The 22,170-nt window shown below is 40.4% G+C and overlaps 1 protein-coding gene across 1 annotated transcript in view; it reads right to left on the minus strand.

Moving 5' to 3' along the window:
- RYR3 (ryanodine receptor 3) overlaps positions 1 to 22,170 on the minus strand; it is a gene marked incomplete at its 5' end in the record, with an annotated part of 579,989 nt that overhangs the window by 139,838 nt on the left and 417,981 nt on the right. The window contains 5 exons of the mRNA XM_084631721.1: positions 9,200 to 9,440; positions 10,825 to 11,145; positions 12,726 to 12,856; positions 20,441 to 20,522; positions 21,749 to 21,987. Coding sequence (XP_084487847.1) covers positions 9,200 to 9,440; positions 10,825 to 11,145; positions 12,726 to 12,856; positions 20,441 to 20,522; positions 21,749 to 21,987 — 1,014 coding nt within the window. The remainder of the gene's footprint in view (positions 1 to 9,199; positions 9,441 to 10,824; positions 11,146 to 12,725; positions 12,857 to 20,440; positions 20,523 to 21,748; positions 21,988 to 22,170) is intronic.

Raw genomic sequence — 22,170 nt, forward strand, 5'->3', positions numbered from 1 at the left:
CACTGTATGTAAGGGAGCAGTATGACTGCTCAGAGCTCCGGTACGAAACTGCAGAAAAACCTGAGTGTCTCTGGATTAAGTTTAGAAGTGTGTGCAACAAGAGTGATGTAGTGGTGGGAGTCTGCTATAGACCACCGGACCAGGGGGATGAGGTGGATGAGGCTTTCTTCCGGCAGCTCACGGAAGCTACTAGATCGCATGCCCTGATTCTCATGGGTGACTTTAATTTTCCTGATATCTGCTGGGAGAGCAATACAGCGGTGCATAGACAATCCAGGAAGTTTTTGGAAAGCGTAGGGGACAATTTCCTGGCGCAAGTGCTAGAGGAGCCAACTAGGGGGGGTGCTTTTCTTGACCTGCTGCTCACAAACCGGGTAGAATTAGTGGGGGAAGCAAAAGTGGATGGGAATCTGGGAGGCAGTGACCATGAGTTGGTTGAGTTCAGGATCCTGACGCAGGGAACAAAGGTAAGCAGCAGGATACGGACCCTGGACTTCAGGAAAGCAGACTTGGACTCCCTCAGGGAACGGATGGCCAGGATCCCCTGGGGGACTAACTTGAAGGGGAAAGGAGTCCAGGAGAGCTGGCTGTATTTCAAGGAATCCCTGTTGAGGTTACAGGGACAAACCATCCCGATGAGTCGAAAGAATAGTAAATATGGCAGGCGACCAGCTTGGCTTAATGGTGAAATCCTAGTGGATCTTAAACATAAAAAAGAAGCTTACAAGAAGTGGAAGGTTGGACATATGACCAGGGAAGAGTATAAAAATATTGCTCGGGCATGTAGGAATGTTATCAGGAGGGCCAAATCGCACCTGGAGCTGCAGCTAGCCAGAGATGTCAAGAGTAACAAGAAGGGTTTCTTCAGGTATGTTGGCAACAAGAAGAAAGCCAAGGAATGTGTGGGCCCCTTACTGAATGAGGGAGGCAACCTAGTGACAGAGGATGTGGAAAAAGCTAATGTACTCAATGCTTTTTTTGCCTCTGTTTTCACTAACAAGGTCAGCTCCCAGACTGCTGCGCTGGGCATCACAAAATGCGGAAGAGATGGCCAGCCCTCTGTGGAGATAGAGGCGGTTAGGGACTATTTAGAAAAGCTGGACGTGCACAAGTCCATGGGGCCGGACGAGTTGCATCTGAGAGTGCTGAAGGAATTGGCGGCTGTGATTGCAGAGCCACTGGCCATTATCTTTGAAAACTCGTGGCGAACCGGGGAAGTCCCGGATGACTGGAAAAAGGCTAATGTAGTGCCAATCTTTAAAAAAGGGAAGAAGGAAGATCCTGGGAACTACAGGCCAGTCAGCCTCACCTCAGTCCCTGGAAAAATCATGGAGCAGGTCCTCAAAGAATCAATCCTGAAGCACTTGCATGAGAGGAAAGTGATCAGGAACAGCCAGCATGGATTCACCAAGGGAAGGTCATGCCTGACTAATCTAATCGCCTTTTATGATGAGATTACTGGTTCTGTGGATGAAGGGAAAGCAGTGGATGTATTGTTTCTTGACTTTAGCAAAGCTTTTGACACGGTCTCCCATAGTATTCTTGTCAGCAAGTTAAGGAAGTATGGGCTGGATGAATGCACTATAAGGTGGGTAGAAAGCTGGCTAAATTGTCGGGCTCAACGGGTAGTGATCAATGGCTCCATGTCTAGTTGGCAGCCGGTATCAAGTGGAGTGCCCCAAGGGTCGGTCCTGGGGCCGGTTTTATTCAATATCTTCATAAATGATCTGGAGGATGGTGTGGATTGCACTCTCAGCAAATTTGCGGATGATACTAAACTGGGAGGAGTGGTAGATACGCTGGAGGGGAGGGATAGGATACAGAAGGACCTAGACCAGTTGGAAGATTGGGCCAAAAGGAATCTGATGAGGTTCAATAAGGATAAGTGCAGGGTCCTGCACTTAGGACGGAAGAACCCAATGCACAGCTACAGACTAGGGACCGAATGGCTAGGCAGCAGTTCTGCAGAAAAGGACCTAGGGGTGACAGTGGACGAGAAGCTGGATATGAGTCAGCAGTGTGCCCTTGTTGCCAAGAAGGCCAATGGCATTTTGGGATGTATAAGTAGGGGCATAGCGAGCAGATCGAGGGACGTGATCGTTCCCCTCTATTCGACATTGGTGAGGCCTCATCTGGAGTACTGTGTCCAGTTTTGGGCCCCACACTTCGAGAAGGATGTGGATAAATTGGAGAGAGTCCAGCGAAGGGCAACAAAAATGATTAGGGGACTGGAACACATGAGTTATGAGGAGAGGCTGAGGGAGCTGGGATTGTTTAGCCTGCAGAAGAGAAGAATGAGGGGGGATTTGATAGCTGCTTTCAACTACCTGAAAGGGGGTTCCAAAGAGGATGGCTCTAGACTGTTCTCAATGGTAGCAGATGACAGAACGAGGAGTAATGGTCTCAAGTTGCAGTGGGGGAGGTTTAGATTGGATATTAGGAAAAACTTTTTCACTAAGAGGGTGGTGAAACACTGGAATGCGTTACCTAGGGAGGTGGTAGAATCTCCTTCCTTAGAGGTTTTTAAGGTCAGGCTTGACAAAGCCCTGGCTGGGATGATTTAACTGGGAATTGGTCCTGCTTTGAGCAGGGGGTTGGACTAGATGACCTTCTGGGGTCCCTTCCAACCCTGATATTCTATGATTCTATGATTCCTGAATAATTTTGTTCTGTCGATGTAAAATGACAGTACCTTTACAATATGTGAAGTTTAGGTTTCTCTGAGGAAGAGTGAGTCTTTGGGAAGAATATTGGGATATAAATTAGTTTACATGGAATTCTGAAACAACCTTGGGATGAGGCCTGAGTGTGACCCTGTCCTTATGAAATAGTATGTAAGGCAACCTGCTATGAGGGCCTGAATCTTCCCTATTCTTTGACCTGCTGTAATGGTCACTAAAAAGGCAGCCTTCATTGTCAGACGGTATAGTGAGCTGGTTGCTAGGGGCTCTAATGGGGACACATCAATCCTGCTAGTACTATACAGAGGTGCCAAGGGAGAGAAGGGGATGGCAAACAAAAGGAGAAACATGAATGAGACCTTTAATGAACCTTACCACTTTAGGGTGGGAAAATACAGTATGGTCTTATATAGGAGTGCAATATGCAGATATTGCTGTTAGATAGAGCCATATGGATCTGACAGAAAGTCTAGATTGTACCATGGCTAGCAGATAGTCCAATATTGCAGAAATGGGTGTTGTGAAGGAAGACAGATGGTGCTGAGATCCCCACACAGAAGCAAAAAGTCAGTCTAGTTGAGGCTTTCCTGCTTTGGAACAGAACATTCTGAACGTCAGCTGAACAGCCTCTTTTGGTGGATATCATCCAGCTAGCATCCAAGCTGTTATATGTAAGGAGGTTGAATATGGGTGCAGGGTTTAACCATTATTCTGAGAGACTATGTCAGGAAGAGCTGGCAAGGAGTTCAGTGGCTGCATAGAAATGTTAATTAGGTCCAAATACCAGAACTACATGGCCCAGGCTGAAGCTCTCATAATCATCAAACCTATGTGTTGCCTCAGTTTCCTCAGAACCATTGTATCATGGGAATCAGTGGAAAGGCATACATCAGTCCCAGTGTTCAGGGGATGAAAAAGATATCTGGCCAGGGAGCCTGGACTGAAATCCCCAATGGAACAAAATGTTTGACTCTTCTTGTTCTGGTGTGTGGCAAATAGGTCTACTTCTGGGAATTCCCACTTAAGAAAGATGTTCTGCAGGACTTAATATTTGACAGACCATGAGTTATTGTTGAGAAGTGTGTGCTGAGTCGATCTGCCAAAGTATTCTGAAGACTAGGAAGGTACCGAGCCACTGTTGTGATGTAATTCGGAATGCACCAACCTATTTATGCATGTTATACTTATCATAGAAGATTAGAGTTGGAAGGGACCCCAGGAGATTATCTAGTCCAACCCCCTGCTCAAAGCAGGACCAACCCCAACTAAATAATTCCAGCCAGGGCTTTGTCAACCCGAGCCTTAAAAACCTCTAAGGATGGAGATTCCACCACCTCCCTAGGAAACCCATTCCAGTGCTTAACCATGCGCCTAGTGAAATAGTGTTTCCTAATCCAACCTAGACCTCCCACACTGCAACTTGAGACCATTGCTCCTTGTTCTGTCATCTGCCACCACTGAGAACAGCTTAGCTCCATCCTCTTTGGAACCCCCCTTCAGGTAGCTGAAGGCTGCTAGCAAATGCCCCCTCACTCTTCTCTTCCGCAGACTAAATAAGCCCAGTTCCCTCAGCCTCTCCTCATAAGTCATGTGCTCCAGCCCCCTAAATGATTTTCGTTGCTCTCTGATGGACTCTCTCCAATTTGTCCACATCCTTTCTGTAGTGGGGGGGCGGGAGGGGGGCAAAACTTGACCCAATACTCCAGATGTGGCCTCACCAGTGCCGAATAGAGGGGAATAATCACTTCCCTCAATCTGCTGGCAATGCTCCTACTAATGCAGTCCAATGTGCCGTTAGCCTTCTTGGCAACAAGGGCACACTGTTGACTCATATCCAACTTCTCGTCCACTGTAATCCCCAGGTTCCTTTCTGCAGAACTGCTGCTTAGCCAGTCGGTCCCCAGCCTGTAGCAGTGCATGGGATTCTTCCATCCTAAGTGCAGGACTTTGCACTTGTCCTTGTTGAACCTCATCAGATTTCTTTTGGCCCAGTCCTCCAATTTGTCTAGGTCTCTCTGGACCCTATAGCATATCTACCTCTCCCCCCAGCTTAGAGGGTGTAATCCATCCCATCATTGAGATCATTAATGAAGATGTTGAATAAAACTGGCCCCAGGACCGATCCCTGGGGCACTCTGCTTGATACCATCTGCCAACTACACATTGAACTATTGATCATGACCCATTGGCCATATCAGCCAAACTCCAAATAACATGTGGCTTATTATCAGGTCCTCCTTTCTAAGTATGATTATATAAAATGAGATAAGTTGTCTCAATTTGTGCACAAGCTTCAAAAAGAACATCAAGAGGAGATGATGGTCTCATTTCTTCAGGACCTTCTCTCTGGGTGTAGATTTGGGAGATCCCTGCTCTTCTAATGTTTTCTGGACAGCAGTCACTCCAAGTAAACCCGTGGGAATAAAACTATTCAAATCTCATGGAAGGGATCTGATACCTCCGGTCAGCTCACTTTGATGTGGAAAGGATGGGCATTTGCATGTAGCATGGATCTTTTGCAGGGTCCCACAGTCCTTCATTTATGGCCATCATGAGCCTGCTGGGCGTGGAAAAGTGTAAGATGTCCTGGAGTTTATGTGTTTTTTTCTTTACCACTTCCATTGGTATATCCAGGGTCTCTGGGACAGCTTGAAGTCCTCCACCGAGGCAGACATAGAAAGGTTCACAGCCTCATCCAGGTGAGATCACATTGGGGACCGGTTGTTCTTCCCCTTGCACTTGAGGCTCTTCTTCACTTTCATCCTCCTGCCTGTCCAGGACCTCAGGCTGTACTATCTGACCTGGCTGGAATGACCTATACTGCTTCTTTGAGGAGGGGGATCTAGCTGTGGAAATGGCAGATGATGCAAGCATTCTAGAATTTGACTGCACTCCCTCGGTCATCCCATAGGGCCATAGTTAGTAGGGTTATGAACACTGAGTTGGTATCAGGAGGGATGCTCCCTATGAATCCCAGGTCTCTTTCTGCTACCTCTCAGAATCCTCTCAAGAATCCCTTCCTGACATTTTTTGGGCTACCCAAAGAGGGAAAGGTGGATGGGTGGGAGATGACTCCCTCCTGTGGCTAAATGAAGATGAGGAGAAGGATTTCATTTCCTCCAAAGGAGGAGCATTCTATTGGAAGTGCCTAGTCTCTTATAGGGAGAGGTCAGTACTGGGCAGACCTCTGATAACTCAGAAGCTGGGTGTCTTGGATATCACTATCTTCAATCGCTCAAGAAGAGATGAGTCTGGTACCATGCTCACAGATAAGTGACTTGGTACCGAATATAGGCTGGGTACTGAAATAGCTGGTATTAAGATACTGGGTTCCAAGGTGATCAGAATAGAGGTGCTTCTGATACCAAGATACTTGATGCCAGGGCTCTGGGTACTGACACATCTGGTGTCAAGGTCGGCATCAAAGGGTCAGTATTGAGAGATATGCGATCCATAGAATTAGAGATGTTCTTTCATTTAAACAAACAAATCACTCTAATTGTCACCACCAGAGGCAGCACCGTGTAGCAAAAGTATTATAGGCATGGCTGGTAGCCCCACCTATTACTGGGATTGTCTGACACTTCCCATTATAACACCCTGTTAGCAGTTGCTTAGAACTTTACCAAACCTAAACTAATCAGGCTACAATTTTCCATACCACCTGTCTGCATCAGGCTAAACTGTTCTGGAAAATGTCAGCAAAAACAATTCAGCCAGTTCCAAGAACTAGGCTAAGGAAAAATAAATTGTTTTGCAATGTGAAAAAAATTCTGGTGACCTTTTCTTTGGGAAGTTCTAACATCCCCAAGGACCTGTACAACCTTAAGTCATTCCCCTTGTTTGTATGCATTATGGTACGGTCTTTAGTTACATTATCACATACCATTTTTTCCTGAGGACCCCTGCCTCATTCAGTGAACAAGGTGGATCTGCTCTGGGGTTGAATCAGGGCTGTGTAGTAAAGTGTCATTTGGTGCGGAAGTTGGAAGGTGCATAGGACAGCTGGTTGGAATTTTTTTGATGGAATGGATTTTTCCATCAGAAAATGTTGATTCATCAACATCAAAATGTTTTGAAGGAATGTGACAAGTTAGACTAAATTCCAGTGGAAACCAGGCAGATTTCTAAACCTGCCTGGTCTTCTCCCTACTTGCTGGCTCCTAAGTAGTGCACGTTCCTGAATCCATGGCAGCCCAGGGGGCGTTGCCTCAGAGCTGGAGTTCCCAGGGCTTCCATGATCCCTGAGCTTCCTGACTCCCAGGACTCCTGACAGCTCAGGGAGCCTCAGGGAACACATCAAAAATGTCAAAACAAAATGTTATTTTGACTGTTTCTAAACAAAATTATTGGAATTCCCATTCCACAGAAATTTCAAACTTTCATTCTTTTTTGGAATATTTTTTAAATATCAGAACTTTCCTCAGAGGAGAAATGCTGGTTTCTAGCCAGCTCTAGTCTGTAGAGAATGAAGCTTGGGAATCCAGGAAGAGAAGAAAACAGTCTCATGGCAAAGGTAGTGGAATGCTGCCCTGGAGAACTGCATTCTGTCCCTGCTTCTACCAAAGACTTCTTATGTAATGCCAGGTAACCACTTATACCAAACTATTAAGTGTGTGTTCCTCATTTTCTGGGTACCTGACTTGAGACTCTGGAATCTGATTTATAGAAGTGCTGAGCACTCACAGCTGAAACTGGTATATGCTATATAATGCCAATTATTCCTCTCCTCATGGGAGTGTTGTGAATTCTTGTGAAGCACTCAGAAATTACAATGATGTGTGCCATAGCAATTATGTTCAGAGCAGATCTTGAAGAGTATACAGTAAATAAGTAGTGATGCCACACACTGACCAATGAAGAGAAAACAAAATATTGAATAGCTGCTCATTATGTGAACACCATCCATTCTGTGCAATGAATGAGGCAGGGACCTGTGGAAAACACAATCATGTAAGCACCAGAATGCATATGCACAAAGGGACTAAATTAAGGTTTCATATGCAACCTTAAAACTGGCATATCAAAACTTCTGAGTGCTTGACATTGTAATTACAGGTTTCAGAGTTAATTACAATAATCTTCTTTTAACACAGTTTTTGCAATATATAAGAACATAAGAATGGCCATACTGGGTCAGACCAAAGGTCCATCTAGCCCAGTATCCTGTCTTCCGACAGTGGCCAATGTCAGGTGCCTCAGAGGGAATGAACAGAACAGGTAATCATGAGGTGATCCAGTCCCTGTTGCTCATTCCCAGCTTTTGGCAAACAGAGGCTAGGGACACCATCCCTGCCCAACCTGGTTAATAGCCATTGATGGACCTATTCATCATGAATTTATCTAGTTCTTTTTTGAACCCTGTTATAGTCTTGGCCTTCACAACATCCTCTGGCTAAGAGTTCCATGGGTTGACTGTGCATTGTGTGAAGAAATACTTCCTTTTGTTTGTTTTAAACCTGCTGCCTATTAATTTCTTTTAGTGAGCCCATACACATATATGTGTGTGTGTGTGTTAAGTACAGCCATATTTATATTTGTTCCTGAAAAATAGACTGATTATATACTGATAATGTACAATAATGCAGCGTTCAGACTTTGTAATGTGAAATGGGGAAAGGGGTTAAAGTCTTTTGTGGAATGCTTGAAGAGTATCATCCCCAGTAAATTATTTAGAATACTTAAAAAGAAAGGGAGTACTTGTGGCACCTTAGAGACTAACAAATTTATTTGAGCATAAGCTTTCATGAGCTACAGCTCACTTCATCCGATGCATTCAGTGGAAAATACAGTGGGGAGATTTATATACATAGAGAACATGAAACAATGGGTGTTACCATCACTTTTGTTACAGTGTGTATGGTAACACCCATTGTTTCATGTTCTCTGTGTATATAAATCTCCCCACTGTATTTTCCACTGAATGCATCCGATGAAGTGAGCTGTAGCTCATGAAACTTATGCTCAAATAAATTTGTTAGTCTCTAAGGTGCCACAAGTACTCCTTTTCTTTTTGCAGATGAGAATACTTAATGATTGTTGAAATCTTGGCCATTCCAAACATTTAAAAAATGCTTTCCAGAAGATTTCAGAGTCTCAGGTATAATCTCTGGTGGAGATGATGTGGCACTATCCACAGAGGGCGACTCCATCAGAGATATGATAAATTATCTAAATCCCTCCCTTTGATTTTAGAGTGGCACATCACTGTCTTTAACTACTGTTGGATGCTGTATCTCATCTGACATGAACAGTCTGGAAATGCCACTCCCATTGGCTATTATTGCTGTTACAGTCCTAGAAAACATTTTAAATGCAAAGAAAAAATAAAGTGAATAGAATTTTACATAGGTGAAATTTTAAAATATGTCATTCTAACAATTAAAGACCCATATGATATTCAGAGCTTCATTTATTAGCATTCCACTAAGTTCATAGCACTCTTTATGAAATATCTTTTTTAACCATATATTCAAAGTAAATTGATCTGTTGAATTATTAATACTATAGTTTCTCACCTGTTGTTGTCTACATAACGTATCAGCATTGGATAGAAGGCATAGAGGTCTCGACAAAGAACTGCAAACTCATCTAGAATGAGTAGCTCTGCTTCTTGGGTATCACTTTTACTGTCTGCTCTTAGTTGCTCCTCCTCCATTACTATCTTTATAGCTTTCTTCTTTAGTTTCTCCAGAGTTGGAATAAAGTGGGTTTTCAACAGATCAGGCCTGGCTTTGCTGATGATAGGTTGAGCATAAACTGCACATTTAAAGAAAAAAGTAATTCCCAATTAATTTAATCTTGTTAATGCTAATGCTTTTTATTTCTATAGCACTTTTTCATCCAGTGATCTTGGAGCATCTTATACCCATTAAGAAAGCATCACTGTAACCTTGTGAGGTAGTTGTTATATAGAGAGTGATAACAACAAATAACTGGGAATCTGGAATGCATAAATTATAATCCTAGATTTGTTACCTAATTCAATTATGGCTTTTGGTAAATCACACCTCTCTGACTCAAACTATCAAATTTGTGTAAAATTGGAGTTATAATACAAATACTTTTCTGTCAGAAATATTGTGAAGTTCAGTTTGATAGCATGTATAAAGTAACCTGAACATGAAAAAAGCCGTCGACGTGCTAAGCATTATTGTTATTTCATCACCTTCACAGATGGGAAACAGAGAGGATAAACTTGCTCAAGGTCACAGAGCTAGTTCATAGAAGAATTATCAACATAACGCAGGTCTCTTGAGCTTCTAAAGACCATGCTGTAAACACTACATAATACTCCCTCCTTAAGTGAATATAGGGCCAGATCTTGTGAGCACTGGGCTTTCTGATCAGTTGGCAAAGTTCTTATTGATTTCAATGGAGTTTCCCATGGTGTGTGAAAGGGAGTGAGTTATTCACAGAACTGCTTGGAAGGAAGCATCTCTAGAGCTGAAAGGATACTTAACCCTTCTGACAAAATTTCTATACAATTTAATAGAAAATTATAATCTTTTGCAGGCTTTCTGAATCATTTAATGGATTTGAAAATTATACCCCTATATTCTATAAAATGATTAAAAAATCCTAAAGAAAGCATAACATTCTCTTTTAAATTCTATAGAATTTAGAGTAATTTCTATAAATATATACTAAATTCTTTGGGACTTTTCTGCAAAGTCAGTCTTTCTGGTTATTCAATACGTGACCATATCAGTAGAGATGTCAACTAGAGCACCTTGATGTGGCATGGTCATCTGGAACGTAGACTTCTAATTGGATTCTTCACACCATATTTATTTTGTGGCCCTTTTCCTCACACTTTTTGTGTTTTTGCCTTGCTAGGCTATCAGCAATTTGATTCATGTACTATATCTTCCTATATTTGTGCGTGGCACTAGGCACATTTTTGATGGCACCAAATATATGTAAATAAAACCTTTTTAAAATCAAAACTGCTTCCGCCTAATAATATTTATATTATTTGTAACAACATAATATTCTGAATTTCTTCTTGTTATTAGCTATTACATATCACTACGTAACAGTAAAGTAAATGGTAGTAAACAAATTAAATACTACTACGTCTATGGTCATAGCAAATAGTTAGATGCAATTAAACTTAAAAAATTATATTTAGTATAGCTACCTGCAATTCTCTTCATCCAAGATGCTTCATCTATTCCCAGGTTGTTGTTGATGATTTTCAGAATGTTTCCCAGAATGATGCTGAGTTGCTCAGAGGTTACCATTGTACAGCAGGGTCCAGCACTTTTAGGCATATTCTCAGACCCTCTTTCCCACCAGTACGATAAATAGTTGCATAGCATAGGTAAGGTAACCTCAATCACGTGGGGCATTTCAGTGTATCTGGCCCCAGACTCTGCTAAATCATTAATTTCCTTCATTAATCCATCTAGCTGAGGGATATCTGGACACATCTCTTCAACTGTATCTGGCATACCTAAAACTGCATATTAGGGTAGAAAACAATAATGTTTAATTTAAATACGGTATTTGTGTGTGTGTTTTCAAGGTCTAAATGTTTTAAAAACAAAGAATTAGGGGTTAAATAAAATAAGTAATTTAGGATTGAATCCTGCCCCTTCTGCTGTGCATGGCTGTGACAGGATTTGGGGGTTGAGAATGTGACCCTCCCAAATGCCACGATTTTACCAAGGTAGTACATTAGTCATTATAAAGTGGCTGTGGAGCTCTCTGAAAGCTAGATGGGATGATTCCGACCCCCATAGAGCTAGCTGGTGTCCAGCCCAGCTACATGGGCTAGGTGCAGGACTGAGGATTTAGACCATACTGCTGATCTAGCATGTTACGTTTTCAAAGTGCTGGACAAATAATAACTACTCACAACTCTCCTGTGAGTTAGTATACTATCATCCCCATTTTACAGTTGGGGAAACAGGCAAAGAGAGGTTAAGTGATATGCCCAGTGATTCAGTGTCACAGCTGAGATTAGAACTAACTTTTTCTTAGCTCCCAGACCCAATCTCCTTCACTAGATCATGCTGCCACTCTCCATGAAAAGATGAGATTAGTCAGTTACATTTCGGAGACAGAAACTTGAACTAAATAATAACAGCTGAATGTAACCAGTGAAAAAAATTAGTTTGTGGCTGAGAAACATGATCTGTATGTGTTTGTCACAGTGCAGCTTTCCCCTCTCCTGCTACTTTAACAGCCAATTCACCAACTGACCATCCAGCCTACTCCACTGCCGGACATGTCAGAACAACTTGCCTGTCCCCATTGCTACTTTTGTTAGATACAGCTGCCAGGTACAGAAGCTACAGGCAGTTGCTTTCATGATGGGTTTGTTTGATTTTGTTTGTTTTGGAAGGGTGTTGGTCTGAAGAGAAGGCAGAGCAATAGGGAATTGATGGATTTTTGTGGGAAACAGTCGGAATTGATTGACTTTATTTTGGCAGACAGCAAATGTCATATGTATCACTGACTGAGGTGAAGAGAGCCAGAGTGTGCCATGAGAGCCAGTCATGCTGCCAGGGATAATGGAGCCCTACAAATCATGTGGAACTAATCCTGTACTGTCAATCTGGCTAGGGATCCACATGGGTGGGGTCAGAGTCCATCACAGGTTCCCAACTACAATGGCACAAAAAATACTGATGAAGGCCACAATATGATTTCTTAATCCTGGATAAAAAAAACTTTATTTTCTGTTTATACAGGCAAATCTTTGCCCCCCTAATCCCCCAAACCCATTATGCCCTGGATGCACCAAACAGTGTCAGGCAAATGTATCTCTACTCAGATTTTGTAGTGCAGGTGTGCCCTTAGACTAATCCCTAAGTATAAAATTTTATAAAAAGAATCCAAATGCAATGTTCAGAAAAACAGGTAAGGGAAGCTGTGCCAGCCCAGCTTCAACCACAGTGTAGCAAGGGCCCAAATAGCAAGCAATGGAAGAGCAGGAGAGTTATTTACTCAACCACACTTTTATTTTTCTCATTGTTTAGATTTCTTCCCACTGTCTGAAGTGCAGCACATTATATTCTGAAGTACAGTACTTACTGGCTCTCTCTCTAGCAGTTTTTGTGTTGAAGACAGAGAGTGGGTTGTAACTGTTCAGAGAAGGTTCAAGGAATGCTACTGGAATGGCTGCTGCAAGGGATGCTAAGCACTCACCAAGTGCTGGACGCTGTCTGTAAGTGACAGATAATTAATGTGATTTCAAAGGAAAAATCTTTCTTAAAGTTCAGCATGCATTATACAGAGTTATCAATTTTTATTCTTATTTTATTTACCATTTTATCAAATTATGAATTAATTTGCCACTCTTGGGAAACTGGTTGTGTTTCTCACATGAATATACCTACAGTATATGATAATGCATGATAAGAAACAGGAAAATACAGCAGTATGAAAACCCAGTATAAATGCCACTTCACATTAAAAGTGAATAAACTGTTCTTCAAGTGTTTGTTGTCCTGAAGAAAAGGAATTTGATTATTATAATTTTAATCTCTTAATAAATTAGATTGCAAACCAAGGATTCTGAAATATTTCAGAATAGTATTGTGATACATAGGGTATTTGTTGAATAGCACCACCTCCTGATACATTTCTATAACAATCTTGATGTACATTAATGCATAAAAGTCAGCTAAACAGGAGTAAATCTGTTTGTAAGTAAAGCCTGCAATTACACTTGAAAGCAGCACTGGAGAAAGATGTTTTGTAAAGATCACACTTGCAGACAGTGGAGACAGCAAAATGATGCACTGTTGACAAAATGTGCAAATAAGTTTCCCTGTCCCTGTGAACAGGATATTTGTTTAGCTCTATGAGTAGTAAAGTCCCTTGTTATCCACCATAGAAAGGCTTGAGTTACATTACAAAAATAAGCCATACATGTTTGCAGCATAAAAATGGCAAAAAGGACCAGAGCTATAGAACATTTTACCTGTATCTATAGCTTTGTGCTGCCATTTCCTTTATTTAATTTGACTTCAGCTCCCTAGTCTTCCTTCCCCAACATACAGATGTGCTCACAGCACAGTCTTGCAGATGAGAAGATTTATTATTAGCTATTTCAGGTGTGCCATAAGATGACCCTCTTGAAAATATTTAGATATATATTTTTCTCTCAGTATATAAGAGAAAGAGACCAACTTCAAAAAACATTAAAGAATAAGCCAACATTAATGTGAATCACACTGACCTATCAAGAGTACCCAGGAGTGTAACCACTCAGCCTCACAAGGCCACACATGCTAGAAAGGCCTTCAGTAGACTAGCTAAAGCAATTAATTCCACCTTGTATTAAACTAAAAGTAGGATCATCCAGTACAAAGAATTCTGGGATGTTGTCACATTAAGCAAGTGAAATGCTATCAACAAATACAAGTAAGCTGAAGAAACATTTTACAATGACAGATACTGAATGAAGAAAATTAGCCCAACATCAAACATACATTTACTGAAATTATATTGGTTAAGTAAAGAATTTATAACCAACATTTAATTAACAGTTTGCTGGTGATGCAAGGATGAGATTAATTAAAAGTAGCATGGCAGTTTGTTGAAATGACCAGGCATATGGCCCTTCTTGTATTGAGGCCAAGAAACTTGTTTCTAAGACAGACATGTGATATCAAGCTTAAAGGTTGAAAAATTATTTTTTCTGGAAGCCATCCATAGTCAAAATGAAGCTGTAATAGGTCTGATTACAAAACATGAAAAATCTCTTTCAAATATACATGCAGTATGTATTAGTGATTAGTGTTCTCATGCTGGCTTTGCTCTTCTGATGCATGGATAAAATGCTTACATAGCATCAGAAGTCCATGTAGTTAGTTATCACATTTTAAATATTCAGCCTGCAACTACAGATGGACCATGAACTGTGCACACAAATGGCAGCACTTACATAAGCAATGGAAACCACCTTTGTGTGCACAAATACAAGTGAGGTTAAGGCCCCTCTGTAAATCTGATCCTTAATGTTAACTATCATCAGCAAATTCAGATAAAAACATGATTATCTAACATAAACATGTACCTACTCCATGTACAAAATTCATATTTCTGTAGACAACTAGGGACTTCTGTGCACAAATCTGGTAATTACATGTGCAAATATCCCTTAGTACAGATTTTGTGGCTGCAATTTAGGTACCCAGAGCTAAGTTCACTTCAGGGTTTGTGACAACTTCTGCTGGAGAGTCCTTGGGCAAAGAAGGGAGCAGAAGTGGCACAGGGCACCTGCCCCCTCTTGTATACCAGTGACACCACAGAAAACCAAATCAGCCTTACAATAAGTCTGTAAAATTCTCCATTATATATGATGTCATATCTGACTCAGGTCATTTCCAGTTTTCAACAGATTATATGTACTTGTTTATTTATTGCTCCTGCAGTATCTGTTTATCTTGAAGACATTTGTTCTCTGTCAGTTTTACCAGAAGCAAAGATCTGAAGATGTCTTTTATCATAATCTATGGGTGCAGGATGTTCAGATTAATGCTGAAATAAAATTTTTAAAACTCAGTAATTACATACTCTACAAATGGGAAACTCTGTTTCAATGCATGACATTAGGATAAATTGCCTCATAAAATCCAATAGCCATAAATATTAAAAGATACTGTCTGACTGGCATTTTGTGGACTACGTGAAATGAAGAGATTACCTTGTCCATTTACTAGCAAATGAGTGTTCATTCACAAAGCCCATCAGCATCACTACCAGGAATGTGTAAACTGCAAGAAAGCACCTAAGAGCCTTCCCTGAACCTTTACTCATTTTAAAGCATAAGAACATAAGAATGGCCATACTGGGTCAGACCAAAGGTCCATCCAGCCCAGTATCCTGTCTACTGACAGTGGCCAACGCCAGGTGCCCCAGAGGGAATGAACCTAACAGGTAATGATCAAGTGATCTCTCTCTTGCCATCTATCTCCACAACGCCGCAAACCAGCTGACTGCCACAGGCAAAAGGCAGGGGAGGGAGGGGGGAGGAGCAAGGTCGCAGCGTGCAGCCTCCTCCTCCCTCCCCTGCCTTCTGCCTGCAGCAGTCAGCTGGTTGGTGGCGTTCACGAGGGAGGGGGAGCCTGCGTGCTGCGTCCTCGCTCCTCCCCCATCCCTCCCGCTTCCTGAATGTTGCAAACCAGGGGGAAGGTGCTAATCTGCAGGGTCCGCCAGTGGGCAGGAGGCGCTGGGGGGAGGTGTAGGGGAGCTGATGCGGGGGCTGCCAGCCGTGTACAAAGCAGGTGGCCAAATGACATAGCGGAGCATTGTACAACTTTCAATGAACATGTTCTGTAATGGAGCAGGGACGTAAGATCGAAACAATGATAAGCTAGAGGATGTTAAATGGGGAGTTACTGTACTAAAATCCAGGTCTCCTACATCCTGGGAGAGTGATCTTACCCCTGGGCTAAAAATGATAAGAGTGTGAATGTAGTGGGGGAGGCTCCCCCACCACTACCCATCCTCCTCCTCTAGCTTGCGAAAGAAAAGGTTTAAATGCTTAACTCCAGGAGAGGATTCACAGCTGTGAATCCCAAGCTGCAACAGGTGCTTAAGCCCATTGGAGGCAGGGGGTTAGGCCACAGATCTCTCCTCAGAATTTCCTACTAAGTGAGCTGGCATTTGTGAATCCGATTCGTAGAAGCCTAACTCTCTCCATGCAGTGTATTGTGAACCGGGGTGCTTAATTCATGGCTGTGAATTCCACTGGGTGTCAAGGCACCTAAAAGATAGGCACTGCCATGCTCAGCATTATAATGACTAAGTCCCTTTGTGGATCTAGCCCTTTGCTTACCCGCATTACCAGCCTACTGTATACACTTGCAGACTAAGTTTGCACTGAAGTTTTATGGTTGCATTCCTAGCAGAAAGAGAGGGAAAAGAAAAATAATCCAAGAGTGTATCCATCAGACTCTTTCTTTCTTGGTACATAACTAAGAACTTCTGAAAGATATTGTGAGAAAAAATAGTAATCAGATTTTGATGTGCCATCTGTAAGTGTTCTGTGCCCTCCTTGAACTGCTATAGAATCTCATGTGACCCTGGAGTTGGAAGCAGCTTCTCTTTTCAGTATCCAAACCACAACAGAAACTGTCCTCTGTGCTGAAGTAGGTCAAGGTGTAAGAATGACATACCTCCTATTGCACACCTGGCAATATTAAAGAGAGAAGATTTTTTAAAAATCCCAAGACTGCAAAACCAAGCCTCATACACAATACTCATCAATGGAACCTTATTCCGAGACTACAAAAATACCAAAGCCTATTGTAGCAATGCAGTTTTATATACTGCAAACTGTATTTACCTTCCTGAACTAGAGAAGTGCTGAATTCTGAAAAGACAAAACCAGTAGCCTACAACATAGTTTCTTATTGCTTTTGTAAATGGGAAGATTTGCTATATGTTCACTACTCGTCTTATTAACTGAGATAATAGTGAAAATGACCAGTGGAAGCTTTTAGCTAAATGGAATCTGAGGAGAAACAGCGTAAGGTGGGTTACTTTTTCAAAAAGACATGCAACAATGTTAGAATCAATATATGCATTGTTTAATATTACTGAACAATAGCAGTACCATTAAAACTAAGTAAGGCAAGTCTAAGACAGCCACTGCTTTGCTATGTTTGTGACCTGACATCAGGGACTTTGACTTACCATCTGCTCTTCAACTGCCCACCAACAGATTGTAGTTTTTGGATTCAAGTTCCATTGAAGAATGTATAAAGTTATGCAAATCTATGTCCCTGATTTATTTGTTCTATTTCTCAGTGCAAGAAAAGATGGTGATTTTGTAATGGTTATTATGTAAACAATTGGCAATAAAAATGATCTTATGTAACTGGAAAACATGAAAAATGTTTATGTTGGTCTGAGTATTTTCTATAACACTATGTATGTGAGACTGTTCTCCTTTGACGCTTAATGGCGATTGACTTTTTCCAGAGAATTACTTCAGTAATTCTAGTATAAGGGAAAAGGAGGACTTGTGGCACATTAGAGACTAACAAATTTATTTGAGCATAAGCTTTCGTGAGCTACAGCTCACTTCAAGGGGTTATATAAGATCAACCTGTCTCTCTTCTTTTAAAAAAAATGCTTGGTATTTTTATATTGATTTATCACAGAGTACATGCAAACATTCCTGTTTGCCAAGTGAATTCACTGCAATAATAATAACCTATTTCTCTGAGATTTCTGCACCTGTTCTTTTCATCAGTATTTTCTGGGGGCAGGGAGGACTTTTTCCTGATGAATGTATGTACAAAAAATATATAGAATATATAGAAATACAAGAACAGAAAAAAATGGAAGAAAAAATCCAGGACAATTTTAAGATAAGGTCACTTTATCGCATAGTAAAAGCTTACAGTTGTTTTATTGCTAGGAAAGAAATGGAAAAGGCAGAAACAGAATACACATAAATAAAAAATACCCAGACATTCAAGACGTATATTTCTGTTTATATCCTTTTCATTCAAATTTGGCTTCTTTGTGATAAAGAACATAATGTATTACTATCAGAAACAGCAACCACAGAACATTTCATAATAGAAAGATTTATGTAGAATTCAAAAGTAGAATCCCAATCATATTTCACTGTGAAGAAATATTTTTTTAATTTAAAAAGCAAAATTGAAAAGAACCCAAATATGAACGCTGAAAATTTAGGATCATAGAATATCAGGGTTGGAAGGGACCTCAGGAGGTCATCTAGTCCAACCCCCTGCTCAAAGCAGGACCAATCCCCAAATAAATCATCCCAGCCAGGGCTTTGTCAAGCCTGATCTTAAAAACTTCTAAGGAAGGAGATTCCACCACCTGCTTAGGTAACGCATTCCAGTGTTTCACCACCCTCCTAGTGAAAAAGTTTTTCCAATATCTAACCTAAACCTCCCTCACTGCAACTTGAGACCATTACTCCTTGTTCTGTCATCTGCTACCACTGAGAGCAGTCTAGATCCATCCTCTTTAGAACCCCCCTTCAGGTAGTTGAAAGCAGCTATCAAATCCCCCGTCATTCTTTTCTTCCTCAGACTAAACAATCCCAGTTCCTCAGCCTTTCCTCATAAGTCATGTGTTAAATTAACATTCTTAAACAGATGAAAACTCTTACGACACCTTTGTTTCACCTTGCCCAAGGAAGAAAAACTGAGTCCATTTACAATAATGAGAGTAATAATAATAGTAAAATATAATAGTAACAAATATTTTAAAGGCAAAAGTAAGGAAAGTAATATCCTTAGCATGGAAGCTACTTTAATTATATCATATGACTGTCAGAAAGCATGCATTAAAATCACAAGATTCAAAAGATTCCACTCCCTCCCCCAGGCTCTTCCTACTCCCACTCCACCCCCTCTTCCCAAGTGCCTTCTGCACGCTGCTGAACAGCTGATTCGTGGTAGGCAGGAGGCACTTGTGTGGAGAGGGAGGCGCTGATCCGTGGGGCTGCCGGTGGGTGCTTAGCACCCACTATTTTTTTCCCGTGGGTCTTCCAGCCCCAGAGCATCCATGAAGTTGGCGCCTACATTCCCATCATCCTTGGTTCAAAGAAATAATTTGCTCTGTACAATTGCTCTTTTTACTTCTTAATAGTCCAGTGGACCCAGAGATTCTCTGGTTTAGTGGTTCTCAGATATTGAAATAATTTGGCTAATAATTTGAAATAAAATTCCTTGGTTATTTGCTACTAAAATTCCTCCTTAGTCCTCCTAAATTCTGTTTCGTGTTTTACCTGCATAGTTTGTACTCCCTTCCATTAGCTTCATTTGAACTGAATTTCCATTTATGAAAGGGATGGCTGTTTGGCTTGAATAATGGGACAGAGCAGGGCTGGGAAGAGGCGGGGTGGGGGCAGGGTGGGGGTAGGAAGAGAAGAAGTGGAGGTGGGAGCTTGGAGGAAGGGGTGGAGTGGTGGTGGGGCCTGGGGTGAAGAGGGGTTCGAGCACCCACAAAGAGCTGAGTAAGTTGGCACCTACGGATGGGGAGATAACTAACCAGAAATATTAGAGAAATAAAGATGCATAAAGATTAACTGTCAGAGACTGAAGTGTCAAATTTAGAGTCAGTGGAACAAATTTATAAAATAAAAATTAACAAGACATCAGGACCAGGGGTTGCTTAGGAAGAATCAAAGTAAGTTATAAACCCTCCTCAGTTAGAAGTTCTGTTAAGAAGAAATTTGCCATATTATATAATTACAACAGGGTTTCCTGCAGCATCTCTGAAGCATCTGGTTCTGGCTATAGTCATAAACAGGATGCTAGACCAGATGGACTACTGGTCTGATCAGGTACACCGATGTTTATGTTCCCATAGAAATAGTTCATTTTGTATTATTTCTGTATGTAAATATTATACTAACAAATGTGCCATTATTTTAATAAAAGTACACTTACACTTTCTATTTATCATTCCAAACATTTCATTACTTGTACTAAAATCACTTACACTTATTACAGCTAACTAAGGTCCAGATTTTTAAAGGCATTTAGGTATCGCTCTGCTTAGCGTTGCAATGCCTAAATGATTTAGGAGCCTAAATATCATTTTCAAAAGGGAATTTAGGAGCCAAAATCCAATTGACAGTCTATGGTATTTAGATTCAGTTAGGCATTTCAATGCTGAGCAATGCCTAAATAGTTTTAAAAATCTGGGCCTATATCTTCACATTGAAACACCCCTCTTTTGTTAGATACACAGCAAGAAATATTATCTCTAGTTTCACAAAGGTATTAACCACTTTCATTCAATACCTTTCAACATAGATGTTCTTTCCAGTCCCAAGGGAATATAGGCTACAAAGAATTCTATAACATGAAACTTGCACATCACCCACTGAAAGGGAAAAAAAAAAGAGTTGACATATTGTCATTACAATTTCATTGAAAAGTTACTCTTGAAAAATAGAAAACAATATATTTTTGCTCTATTATACAATCTAACCAAATGCTGACTGAATGTTTATTTGTAAAGTACTTTTGGCCTGTCACTCTTGTGCTTATATATTATTTATTTTCAGTTTCTCTGGTAACTATCCAATGATTTATGCAACTCTCAAAACTTTGCAAATCATTATACACTCTTAAATTTATCAAATATATCTTAAATTCTCAAATAATCAAATTTCCAAGGCTTAATTTCCAATTAAACCGAAGCAGTCTACCTATGTCATCTGCAGGGGCCTGATCCAAAGCATTGTGGACTCAATGAGACTATTTCCACTGATTTCAGACCTTTACTCTCTATCTCCTTTACCTCTGTGCCATAATCTCCACAAATGCATAAAAGAAAAAATGGGGTTTGCAGATGGACATACTGCAAAACCTCAAGGGAAACACTTAGAGTAAATAGAACTGTTTACTTTTCCTTGCCACTCACTAGCATTTTTAAAATATACCTGAAAATCCCTATTTCTTATTCATAATATTTTAATTTTTAATATTTCAAACTAAGCAAGCATTCATTTAATAGGATACTTTCTCCAGCGTAAGGTGAAAACAGTACCATCTTCTTTTACTACAGAGCTTTGAGCATATCTTCAACTTCTTGCTCATTTTACTCCAACAAAATAAAAGTATGCAACAGAAGTTTCTGCAATACCTCATTTGCATTTTTTTAGGAAATGATGTCTGTATTATCCAACACATTAGAAAAGAGGAAGTTGAAGGGGAATTTTAAATTAACCTCCATGCTTGGAGAGGTATTGTGCATAAACAATTTTGCTTTCGGCACTTAAAATCTCTTATTTTTACATAGAGAATAAAAATAAAAAAAGCAAATAATCTCTTTAAACAAAACATATATTTCCAGTAGCCTAAAAGAATTTTGGCATTAACTGACCTGCTCTCAGTTATGCTAGATTTACAAAAATGTAATTCTAATGAAGTCAAATTTTTTAAAACCAAAATTCAATTAATTCCAGGCTTAACAGTGGTAATATGCCAAGGTAACTGAGCACAGACTTTGATCCAATGAACTCATACATTCACTATTAAAAGTCTTTTATGTTATTACCACAGAGTAAACCTTTAAAAATAAATGACAAAAATGAGAAGACTTACAAAGTAAATCAACACCAAACTGATGCTGCGCAATATGTTCAAAAATTGATGTCAATATAGGCAATAATGCCACTGTAGTATAGTTGATGTTCTGTGAGACACCTTTAATTTGTGTTCGTGAATGGGTAAATTTCCCAAGTTTAAGATTTTCTAAAGTCTTTTCCAGATCTTCAGCCGCATTTTCAAAGAATGCACGTAATCCAGCTTTAACCAACTCTGAGCCTGATTTCATGACGGTTCTACAAAATAATTTGGAAAAAATCTGCATTAAATTCCACACTTATTGTCAACATATTTTTATAAACAGAGATATATTTACTTGTTGGTTTAGTTTCTATGTATCTGAAATCAGTCTTTGAAGTTACACTGCTATGTCTCAGTGGAGTTTTGAATTATGACTGAAAAGGCTAGTTAAATGAGAT

This window comes from Lepidochelys olivacea (genome assembly GCF_965140295.1).
Source record: "Lepidochelys olivacea isolate rLepOli2 genome assembly, chromosome: 6".
NCBI classification, from domain to species: domain Eukaryota; kingdom Metazoa; phylum Chordata; order Testudines; family Cheloniidae; genus Lepidochelys; species Lepidochelys olivacea.